The 12,724-nt window shown below is 38.5% G+C and overlaps 1 protein-coding gene across 1 annotated transcript in view; it reads right to left on the bottom strand.

Moving 5' to 3' along the window:
• The window catches only part of LOC308689053 (scavenger receptor cysteine-rich type 1 protein M130-like), a gene marked incomplete at both ends in the record, with an annotated part of 56,326 nt that overhangs the window by 28,764 nt on the left and 14,838 nt on the right, over nucleotides 1-12,724 (bottom strand). Inside the window, 5 exons of the mRNA XM_081362603.1 lie at nucleotides 419-736; nucleotides 813-1,136; nucleotides 1,229-1,543; nucleotides 1,647-1,964; nucleotides 3,926-4,084. Of these exons, the coding sequence (XP_081218729.1) occupies nucleotides 419-736; nucleotides 813-1,136; nucleotides 1,229-1,543; nucleotides 1,647-1,964; nucleotides 3,926-4,084 (1,434 nt within the window). The remainder of the gene's footprint in view (nucleotides 1-418; nucleotides 737-812; nucleotides 1,137-1,228; nucleotides 1,544-1,646; nucleotides 1,965-3,925; nucleotides 4,085-12,724) is intronic.

The following is a 12,724-nucleotide window of genomic DNA, read 5'->3' on the forward strand; positions in this document are numbered from 1 at the left end:
ATGTGTACCAAATGGTTCAAGCATTGTACCCTGAAGCACATTGTGCCGTGTATCAGAATAATAATGCTACATACAGCAAGACTGTGACAGAATGAATTGATGAACATGAAAGCGAAGTTGAACACAGCCTGAACAGTCACCAGATCTAAATAATATTGAGCGACATTTTGGAGTAGCAAGTCAAAAAACATTTTCCTCCACCAGCATCACATAGTGACCTGGCCACTGTTCTGGAAGAGGAATGTCTCAACCACATACTACACCATACTAATAAATGATTGTGGTCTCAAACCACAGTTTCAGTTTCACTATACATACAACCCATGTATGTGTAACTGAAAAATGTTAGATATTCCCAGAATATTTTTTAGATTTTAAATGTTACTGAATAAAAAATTCACAACACTGAAATGTTTACCTGAGCACACGACTCCTACATCCTCCTTGTGTTGACAGTCATGTTTCCCCCAGCCTGGAGAAGAGCAGTTCCACAGGGACGTCTCATTCCCCTCACACTCCACCTCATCCAGCCATATGGGTCCAGAACCAGGACCAAACCAGGCTGGTACCTGCTGGTTACTGAGGGCCACTCCACACTGCAGCTGTCTGCACACCACATGGGCATCTTTAATATCCCAGGAGTCGTCACACACTGTCCCCCATGAGCCGCTGTGAAAAACCTCCAACCTCCCTGCACAGTCTCCCCCAGAACCCACCAGCCTGATGGACCCACGACCTGATATTCAGAGAGAGAAAAACACATTATTGATCACTAACAACTGAACAGTCTGCCCAGATGTTGTTGTTCTCACCAAGGCAGGTGATTGACAGCTGTTGTGTGGAGCTGCAGTTGAGAGTTTGTGGAGAGCTGCAGTTCCCCAGATGAGCTTCACTCCCAGAGCACTGGAAGCCCGTCACACACTCATGACTGTGTTCAGGACTGGATGAAGAGGAGCCGGAGAAGTTCAGCACAGAGCCACAGCCCAGCTGTCTGCAGACCACAGAGGATTCAGTAAGACTCCAGGAGTCCAGCAGAACTCTCCTCCAGACCTGATGGATGGAAACTTCCAGCTCCCCCTCACACTGTCTCTCTCCAGACAACCGCACCAGACCGTCATGAACAGCCAGAGAGGAATCTGAGGAGAAGATCTCATGTTTTACTAAAATAAGAATTGTGTTATAACATGGTGAAAAAGAGCATAATGCTCTCAGTGTCAAATAAGTTTACCAGAGCAGACGACTCCAACATCTCGTCTATGAGAACATTCAGCTCGACTCCATGAAGAGACAGAACATTCTGAGAGTTTTGTTTCATTCCCGTAACAATCAAACATATCAGCCCAGATTTCACCACTTCCCTCTCCAAACCAGTCTGATCCCACAACAGACACAGCAATCCCACAATTCAGCTGTCTACAGAGGACACTGGCAGCTCTCATATCCCAGCATGCATCACACACTGTGCCCCACTCATTAAGGAACTGAAGCTCCACTCTTCCAGAACAGGAGTCTGAACCGTTCATCAGTCTGAGATTGGTGTAACCTGAATAAAGAACATAGAGGTTAAAATAAAGTAAAATGCAGCTGACAGAGAACATATACTGTTTTAAATACAAACAAAGAGACACTGAATATTTATAATTTACCAGAACAGATCAGTCCCACATTATAGTCACTGGTACAGCTTTGTTTGTGTGATAATGAAATTGAGCAAAATGAAATCTGAGACTCATCTCCTCTGCACTGAATCTCTTGTGTCCACATATGAGCGTCTCCTTTGCCAAAAGCATCTTCTCCCAGCACCTGTACAGGAGCCCCACAGTCCAGCTCTCTACACACAACCACTGCATCCTGCTGGTCAAAGGCAGCGTCACACACTGAAACCCACGACTGATCATCATCAAGTATCTCTAACCTCCCAGAGCACAGGTGAGATCCATTAACGAGTCTGGAAGCTTGATGACCTGTTAATATTAGAATTGACAGTGCACAGTAGACAAAAACAAAAGCTTGATAGTTAAATACAATAAACATACAAACAGTTTTCCAAACAAAATATTCTTTATGTCACAACAAATTAATGGGCAATCAGTTAAATTATTCACCCGAACAGATGACACCGGCATCATAACTGTGAGTACAGGCATGTACGCCCCATCCTCCTGACCCACAGTTCTTCAGTGTAGACTCTGATCCAGTACATAACACACCACTCATCCAGACTGGTCCTGATCCTTGTCCAAAATGAGCATCACTCAGAGCATCTACAGGTCCTCCACAGTCCAGCTCTCTACACACCACTGCAGCATCAGCCAAATCCCAGAAAAAACCACACACTGTTCCCCACTGACCTCTATGAAGAACCTCCACTCTACCAGCACAGCGACTGTTTCCACCAACCAGCCTCACATTCTTTTTATCTAAGTGGCAGAAAAATACAGATAGAGACTGTGATTGCATCTCCGTAAGCACACTAGTTTGTGTATCAGTATATTGTGTACACAAATTCAGCACTGGTAAAGCAAACTGGCTCACTACACATGTGGACACTGATTTTTTAATTCCAGGTGATATGACTAGGTGCTTGTGTCATAAAACGTCACCACTGGTATTTATTAACAATACACATAACATCTTTCTGACATTTTTTATGCTGTTTAAAGTATGTTATGAAATATACTTTGATTGTTGTTATATATATCTGAAACATTTTAGCCAAATTATAAATATTTACTACACTGTTCACTACCTATCTACTGAGGTTTATACTGACATATAATTAAATAACGATTTGTCTTTTCAAATCTTCCATCCCATGTCATGATGATATTGTGTTGGTTTGTGCAATTTGTTTTCCACTCAACAGAATTTCCATTAAGGGGAACGTAGTGATCATCTAGTTTTTGGAGTGCACTGTGGGATTTTTAGGGAGCGAACATTCCAAGTCTAAAAGTCTAAATAACTTTAAATTTCCTGTACCTCAAACAGTAGACCGTTGGCGCTAGCAACGCCAAGGTCATGGGTTCGATTCCCAGGGAAAGCAAGAACTGACAAAATGTAAAACATGTACCTTGAATGCAATGTAAGTCGCTACGGATAAAAGCGTCTGCCAAATGCATAAATGTAAATGTAAAATGGCTGGCTCCTTGGTCAGTGTTCTGACTGTGAAATATGAAGGTGACTGAGATGCACCCTATTAGTAAAAGGTATGATATTACTATATTCTTTTAACTCACCAGCACAGATCAGCCCCTGGTAATTATAATGTGAACAACTGTTTTTGTGTAAGGATGTTGGACAGAGGTGAATCTGAGACTCGTTTCCTCTGCACTGAATCTTTTGTGTCCACATCTGAGTGTCTCCTTTGCCAAAAGCATCTTCTCCCAGCACCTGTACAGGAGCCCCACAGTCCAGCTCTCTACACACAACCTCTGCATCCTGCTGGTCAAAGGCAGCGTCACACACTGAAACCCACGACTGATCATCAAGTATCTCTAACCTCCCAGAGCAACTCGAGTTTCCAATAAGCCTGACACCTGAAGTAGCAAGAGATAAGAAACGTTTCAATTTTGTTTATCTAAAGGCGTGTAATTCTTGTCATTATTAATAAGCACCACTTATTAATGTGAAAGGAGTAAAATAGTCAAATTACTCAATCTCTCATGTCAATCCATATCATCTGACTTTAATTTTTATGGAACATAAAAGAGGAATTTTACAGAATATCCTGGTAGTCTTTTCAATATAATGAGAGTAAAATAAGAAAAGAAAAAAAAACATTGTGTGCACTACAGAACAAAGTCATAGAGGTTTGAAAAGACACAAAGTAAATGATGACTGACTTTTCAATTTTGGTTGAACTTTCCATTTAAGGCAGTTGAATTATCAGTGATGTAAAAACAGTGCAGGGTTTAGAGCATTTTACCTGAACAGATTACTCCTGCATCTTTAGTATGAACACAGTCATAATGCCCCCGATTTATTGTTCCACAGTTCTTCAGTGTAGATTCTGATCCCGAACATAACGTGCGATTTGTCCAGATTGGTCCGGATCCTGGTCCAAAATGAGCATCACCAAGAGTATCTACAGGTTCTCCACAGTCCAGCTCTCTACACACCACTGCAGCATCAGGCATATCCAAGCCAACATCACACACTGTTCCCCACTGACCTCTATGAAGAACCTCCACTCTACCAGCACAGCGACTGTGACCACCAACCAGCCTTACTCTCAAATTGTCTATAAAATAAATAAAGAGGGAGTAAAGACATTGGACAAAAGGAAAGAATGAGGAAAAAAGTATCACAATAAGAGAAAAAAACTATGATAAAATTTACTAATATTTAGTGTAGATTTTGGTAACATTAAAGTTTATTTCAGTTTATTTAAAAAATGCTCAAACCTGCACACACTAGTCCAACATCATTTTCATATGAACAGTTGTTTTCATGTGACGGTGATGTTGGACAGAGGTGAATCTGAGACTCATTTCCTCTGCACTGAATCTCTTGTGTCCACATCTGAGCGTCTCCTTTGCCAAAAGCATCTTCTCCCAGCACCTGTACAGGAGCCCCACAGTCCAGCTCTCTACACACAACCTCTGCATCCTGCTGGTCAAAGGCAGCGTCACACACTGAAACCCACGACTGATCATCAAGTATCTCTAACCTCCCAGAGCAGTGAGAACCTCCAACCAGCCTGACTTCTAAAAGAACAACAAAGGAAAAAATGTAAAGTTAAAGAACTTCAATAATGAGTCAGTCATATACAGTAATTGCAACACATTCTCATACTAAGGCGTCACTTTTTGTCACTGTTGTGGAAAAATTCATCTTTTCTTTGTATTTTATTTTCAACGATTTAACAAACGAATGCCATGCGTTCTTTGGCTGTATTTTGAGTTTCTTTTATGATATTGATACAGCTGCAGGGTGTGTGTGTGTGAGATTTCAGAGGTAAGGAGATTCCCGTGCTGGGGAGGGGTCAAGGGGGGTCCCTTTTGTTCCTTGTGCTGTGAAGGGTGACAAGAGATAACACTATAAAAATGCTGGCCAACCTCTGCTCTGGGTCTCACTCCGCCTGCAGCTGGACTGTGGATGGACTGGGAACATTCTTGCAAGAATAAATATCTTTTAAGGACAATTTGAATCCTGATGTCTCTTATGCCTGATGCTGTTTTGTTAGTTACTTGTTTTTGCCTCAACAAGTTGGTGTCAGAAGTGCGAACCATGAGGTTTCTTCTGGCCCTGAGAAAGCGTATTGACGGACTGATCACCCTAAAGCACAAAAGGCTTTAGTCTTACCTCGCCGAATTGAGAGAGAAGAGCCAAAACTGCTATCAGGGCCAGGAGGAACCCACTGGATTCAGAAAGAACTCGGAGGCAGTAAAAGCATCTAGGGTAAGAGACATTTAAATTATTTTGATAATTGTGAGTGAATGTGAACCATGTTGGCTGAGTTTTGCTTTTTGGTACGAGCGAGAGGTGAGTCAGTTAATCACAAATTTTATGGGGAGAAATTGATCTGACAAAGCAGACCAGTTTCTGCCTCACTTAGCTCGTTAGTGGACAGGGGATCCACTGGTGATTCAGAGAAATCACAGCTGCTGAGATGATTACGTTCTACTCGAAATTTATGTAAACCTTAGAGAAAGTTTAAAACAGGATTAAGAAGTTTCTGGGTGATTGTGCTCTACTCGAAGTTTTACCACATTGAATTGAGTCAAGCGAATAAGCGCACGTGGGGGAACTTTGAGTGGAACGTAATTACAAGACCAGGTTGAATTAATCAAGTAAAAAGAATTGAGCAAGCGAATAAGCGCACGTGAGAAAACTTTGAGTGGAACGTAAACAAGCAGAGGTCCGTCCGATCTCGGAGTAAAAGATCGGGTCTGTCGAAGACGTTTGACAGATTCTGTAAGACACGTGTCGAATTGTGAAATCCAGAAAAGAGGAACTCAGCCAAAATGGGGTCATCTAACAGTAAACCAGATCATTTTTTATACACCGGTTTACAATCAAATGAATTATGCAAAAGTTGATTAAGTACCATGATTTTCCCAGGGAGGGAATGTTAAGTGTCACTAGGCTGACAGCGGTGAGAGACTCGAGGGAAGTGAAAAACAAAAGGTTGTTGTGTGAGAGACGTGAGGTAGAGCGAAAAGAAGGGAAAATGATGCAGAAGGAACTGGCATGTAGGGAAAGATAAGGAATGTTTTATTAAGCAGAATGGGGAACAATTATATTTTACTGGTAAAATAGTGATGTCTAGAGAATTTTCATAACAAGAGTATTGAAGAATAGATTGACATATTTTGGTAACAAGAGTTGAAGGTGCAAGCATCTAGGATAGCTGTGTGTAATTTAGAGACTGAGAACAAGATTTAGGGAATCTTGTGGTTTCTGTGAAACAGTAGAATAAGTGGGACTGAATAATCATAATACAATCTTGTGATTTAAGTTGAATCTGCAAACTAACCATTTGATAGAAGAATAAGCTTTTAAAACCAGTGTTGATGAAATTAATGACACGTTAAAGTTTTAATACTGTATGAAGAGTAACTGAACAGTCCTGATAAATAGTGAGATAAAAGAGAGCAAATGCTGTAAGCAGTTCTGCTCATGCTCTGAAGAGATTTGCAGATGATGTTTAGTAAAAGTTTGATTGTGATTGGAAAGATAAACAATAACTTAACTGGCTCCGAACAAAGAAAGTGCCAAAATTACACAAATTTAAAGAAAAGTCTGTGTTAATATGGGTTAGAAAGGAGATCAATGTTAATATGATGAAGATTATAATTTGGCTATTGTAATTGAATTTGCGAACGAGACTTTAATAGAAAAATACAGACAACTGCTTATCAGTGGCTCTGTTTACATTTTCATCACACACACACACTGCTCTTTGGGGGTGTAAAGTAGGGTGGAGATGTTAGAAAGATCAGAGTAATAAGACTATAGGCAGGATAACAGAGAGTGTTTTATTGCGGTCAGCGGGGTCATTCAGTGACTATAAATGCCCACTATATGACTGTAAAAGTAAATGAGGGAGAAATAAAGTTGATAGATGGAACTTTTGAAAGTTGTAAGAAGATTTAAAGATTTAAGTGTAAGGAATTCCTTTTGAAAGGAAAGAACTATAAAAAGTACCGGTTGACGTAAAATTACAGATAAGACTAAATGAGTTGTAAAATATTTTAAAAGTAGGATGATTGTGTTTTGAATGAAACGCTTTGATAAGGTGTTTAGATGATATAGAAAGACGAATCTAACAAATTATTTATAATGATAATAAAAAATGCATCACAAGCAGAGAGCGCAGCCTCAAAAGTTAGTATGAATCATAGAAGCAGATTGATAAAACTCCTAGAGAAAACATTGAAGTCAGGTATTAAATTATGGTAATTGAAAACCTGACAACTAAAATTGAAATGAAATTTGAAAATTTTATCATTTCTTTAAGATAAAATAAGCAGAAGCAGTGTTACAGGATTAACAGTTGCTAATGTAAAATACATGAGAAAGGCATTTGATTAAACAAAAGCTTGTTAATGTTGATTTCAAAAGATAAGCTTGTGATTTGGCTGAAACAAGTTGCTTATCTAAATCTGGCATGTGCTGTGATTGAAACTGCCACAGTTTCAGTGTAACAGAGACTCATTCTGAGTGGAAATTTGTAATGTCTGAATTACAAATACATGTAATTTATGGAAAAGATACCTTAAGATGGGCTAGAGTTAAAGTCTGAAGTTAAAAGTTTATGAGAAATGCAGTGTACCAGTCCTGAATGCTTCAAGAGTCTCTCTCATTCAATGTCAGCTGAAAGCTGTTGTCTGAGCCTGTTTAAAGCACAGTGTTTCAGTTGAAAAGAAACATAGACATGGATGTTAAAAGAAATCATGCTACAAGGCAGTTCAGATTTCATACATGTAAAGGGAAATTTGTAAATGTAAAACTGAATGACTTTAAAGAAGTCTTAAACGATAGAAGTGACATTTTTGACTAGTTAAGGACCAGTAACTTTGTCTCATTTTAGTCTCCACCATGCAGGGCCGATGGCTCCGGCCACAGATGTAACAGTACACTGAATGGACGTTGTGATAATTAAATTCACTGAGTGTAAGCTCAGTATTGCGATTTTGCTGATTTGAAGATGTTTAAAATATTTAAGTGATTAAATACTGTTGTTATTAACCTGTCTCCCTGTGTTAACACTATTAGGCAGTCCAGAGTGCTCTGGTGACTCTTGAGTGTGCCTTTCCTAAGCTCCAGAACTGATTATGTTGAAGAAAATGGTCAAAGATTCTGTTATGGGGAAGAGCGGTTACCAGTGTGCACGAAGTGATATCACTCAAAGACGGGTAAGATTCTCTAGGGCCAGAGGTCAACCTAAGACAGAGGGTCACGCCGACACTGGGTATCTGCAGAATGGCGGTGTTTTATGTGAGTTGGGTATGAGAGTGGCGCTGATTGACTGAGTGGCCACCAGCATCAGCAGATCATTGAGAGGCCAGATGGGCTGTGAGGAGTTACGGCATGTCTGACCCAGAAAATGTGAGTTCCTCTATATACCACTTGCAAGAAACCGCATTCATTGTATGGCTTGTTTTTCATTATGACAAGTGTTTGCAACCATGCCAGGGGACAACACCCTGATGAAGATTATAGATAAAGAGCTGATGGGAATGGGCTTTCAAGAGCCAGCTGAGACCGTGAGGTGATTGTCATTATTTGTTGTGGAGACAGTAACAAAACTTAATTTTTATCAGGAACATGATGTTGGTTGCCTTATGGGCAAGGGAAAATATTATAGCAGTTGATATTGAAATAATATGTCTTTAAGATATGTAAGAGATGTTTTGTAAGTTTTAAATCCTGAAGGTCATTAGACGTGGTGGTGGCTAAAGGTGAAGACAGCTTTTGTAGATTCAAGAAAAGTCTGGATAAAGGTTAATGGTCAAAGGTTATTGAAATGAATTTATTATTAGATTTTGTCTAAATTACAGTCTTAGGAGGCTGTTGAAAAGATTATTTGTTTATAGTGAGAGAGACTGTTTGAGTGAAGGAACGGATGGTATTCTGTCAGTCTTTCTGTTATCGGCATGCTAAAGCAAGCTGAAGCAAAATAATGATAATGAACCAAAACAACCCAGCTGACTTTTCTAAGAGAAAATGAATAATGAACAAACGTGCTTTGAAACTGGTAAAGAGACCATGTAAAATTAGATAAAAGCTACAGGAAAATGAGAAGTTTAAAATCTTATTTAAAATTTAAATCTGTTTAGAGAAAAGATATGAATAAGAAATATGAACGGTTCATAGTCAGGGATGAGTGTGAGTGTTAATTCATGTTTTGTACAGTGTGTGTTAATTTAGGACAACTATTATGTCTGAATAGTGTGTATAAATTTGTCATTAACCTCTGGAAAGAGTGTTTTAGCATTATAGATGGGTTAATGCAAATGACAAATTTGAAAGTAAACTGAGGATTGTGAGTCAATCTGATGAGAAGGCAACACAGAACAGGATGAGTTTTAAGTTGATTGATCATCGAGCTCTGTCTGTTAATTATTATTTTGGTCATTTATGATGTGCAGTAGATTTGAATTACTTTCTGGACAGGTTTAACCCTCAGAGGTCGGAGATCACGCCGGCGTGATCTGCTCGCTTTTTTTCCTTATGAGTTGATTGAGACCCAAAATTCTCTTTTGACTTTGATTTTACAAAACAAGTTTCATACATCAATCGATTCTGTTAAATGTGTATTATTTTTGTGTATACTCACAATAAAAACAAAGTGTTGTGCTTTTTGCCAAATAAAGAAAAATAAACACGAAGCGAGTTCTGCCTTCTCTCTGTCCCTGTAGTCCATTCTGAAACGCGTCCGAAAATGAGCAATATCTCAGTGAATACGCAGTCAAACAGGCATTCTGACACACAGGCATGAAGCTTGAATTCTCTTCTTTTTAATGAAGTAATTTATATAAAAAACAAATATTCTCATCTTGTGAAATCTGTATTAAAAGAGAGCGATTCCAGTCAACCTCATTAGAGCTAATTCAAATGTAATGTGACTCCGCCCACAGAGAGCGCGTGCTATTCAAACGCAAATGGCTGAGGTAATCCGCGCAATCCTGTGAACGCCCCTATCATCAGCATGAGAAAACCAAAACACCAGTTTATTCAGAACATTACTTCACCGTCTCGCAGCGCTGTGAGGTATAATGAGGAATACGAGGAATACGAGCTGTGGAATACTAGTAAGTTTTTCCTTCTCGGGTTTCTGTTTATGAATGAACGAACGGCATAGATGCGTGCTGTTTACCACAGCTGGCAAAAAAACAATAATACGTGACAGTTCTCCATTATGGACGCCAGCGCTCTAAAACTTTCACAGAGACCTCAAAACAGAAAGTACAAATCCTTTCTTTAAAACGAATTTCGTTTTGTATCAATTGTATCTTAATTTTAAAAAAAAATTCATTAACAAATTTCCTGGATTTAAAGTAAATATAGGCTAGCAATCACAATGGTGCTTGAACTGGAGATCATCAGGAATCATGAGCCTACTCGCCTCACATGTCTAAAAAATGTGAAATATATTTACAGAAAACTGGTTCTACACAAAACCATCCAAAACAAACTATGTATAATAAATGTGCATTTCTAGGTTTCTAAGGTGCGTTCACTAGCCTACTGCAAAGATCGCGAGCCTATCGTCAACGAATGATGATTTTTTAGCAAACTGTATTGCTATACTGAGATGAGTAAAAATCGACTGAAATATGTTGAAATAAAATGTAGGCTATTTGTATAAGCAGCGTGAACTGCAAATTAACATTTATATGCCCTAATATTTCATGAAAACAACATTACAGTCAGGCGAAATATGAAAGACAACACTTGGTTTAGTAGATTTGGGTACAGTTTTTACTGTAGAATATACTGCCACATCAAATAAGCTTTTGTTTAGCAATTTCTATATATAAAATAGCCTACTATTTTTGTCAAAAATAAAGTCATCAACTAAGATGTTTGTTGGCTATATTCAAAGTAATGAATACATAGATAAAATGTAGGCCTATAATCTTTTTTTTTTTTTTTTTACAAAGAAAGAGTACACTTTAAATATTGTTGAAATTGTAATTATTGTTGTAATTGTAACCTTTTTAATAAAATAGCAAAACATATGTACAAGATAGATGTAAGCAAAATCTTAAATGGTCAATTTAAGTCTTCTTCTAAATATCCTTTGTCCTTGCATTGTGGCTCAGTCAGTTTCACACCTGTGTGAATGGCTCATCATTATACAGAGTCATTATGCAGAGTGGGTGGTAATTCAGGTGTAAACCACTCCTCGTTCACGCCCCCTCGCATATTGGCTTTTCAAGCAAAACCTGTTTTACATCAATTTAAATCAATGTATGGTTTTATGTGAACAATAAAGCAAGACTATTTTCACATAATTTTGAAGAAAAAATTCTAGGCGAGGACATCCATTAGTCAAAAGTCTTATTGACACATATTTACTATTTGTTTTGTGGCCTTATTTCAGAAATTTTAGTTTTTAGTTTTTTCAATATCCATGCATAAACATTATTCTCTCAAAAATGAAAACATGTACATTCACGTGGCTCACATATTATTGTAGCGCTGTTTGTGCTTTATAGAGTGAATTTACACCTTTGCCATTAATATGTTTATAAGCAACTGAAAAAAGCACAAATGTCAGGGCATGTCAGAACATCTCTAGGGCCCCAAAAACAGCCCAGACTCCAGAGGGTTAAGTATTGATGTGTAAATTAGAATTGTGAAGTCGTAGATAGCCGTCAGTCATGTGTTGAGAAAAAGTTATAGATTTGACAGCAACAAAACACGTAGGCTAAGTAAATATCAGATTATCCAGAGAGCCCTTAACAGTTATGTATTGTAAAAAAGGGGGAGATTGCTATTCGACTGACGTTGACGAAGTGTGCACACCACGACCTGACCTGACCAATTGATGACCTGGAGAATGTTCGTAGATGACAGTTGCTTAAGAGACCAAACAATAGGCCTGAAAAGCAAGAAACGCTGTGAAACTAGGGGCCGTTGCCTTAAAACAATTTGATAAGAAGATGAAATTGTGGCTTTAAGTAATATTTTTATTTCAGAGGCAGAGAAAGATGTCTAAAATAAATTTGGCTTAAGGACAACGTTTGGGTTAGCAAACTTTATCCAAACAAACGTTACCAAATAAATATTAACAAATATTGCAGTTTTCCTATAGCTCAAACAGTAGAGCGTTAGCGCTTGTAACGCCAAAGTCATGGGTTCAATTTTCCGAGGGAAAGCAAGAACTAATAAGAATGTAAATGTGTACCTTGAAATGTAAGTCGATTTGGATAAAAGCATCTGATAAAAGTAAGAGAATTTTATTATGTTAAATTTATGCACAAGATGGGTGTCGTGCATCAAGAGGAGGATGAATATGCTCATGGCGGGAACAAGAGAACGCACAGTAAATCAAGTGGTCAGATGAGTCTTTGAACTTTTTAGTATGGATTGTTTGTGGCCTGAATACAAACAAAGACATTTCGGCCTCACAGGTGGGAAAACAGTAAATCCAGGGAGGGAGGGCTAAACCCATTGTCTTCACAGCAGGCTTAGAGGTTATCTAGCTTTGACCTCATCGGTATATGAGGACAGTAAAAGTCCAGGAGGGGTTTATTTGAAGAACTTTATT

The sequence above is a fragment of the Scardinius erythrophthalmus genome (genome assembly GCF_964197995.2).
Source record: "Scardinius erythrophthalmus genome assembly, chromosome: 4".
Classification (NCBI taxonomy): Eukaryota; Metazoa; Chordata; class Actinopteri; order Cypriniformes; family Leuciscidae; genus Scardinius; species Scardinius erythrophthalmus.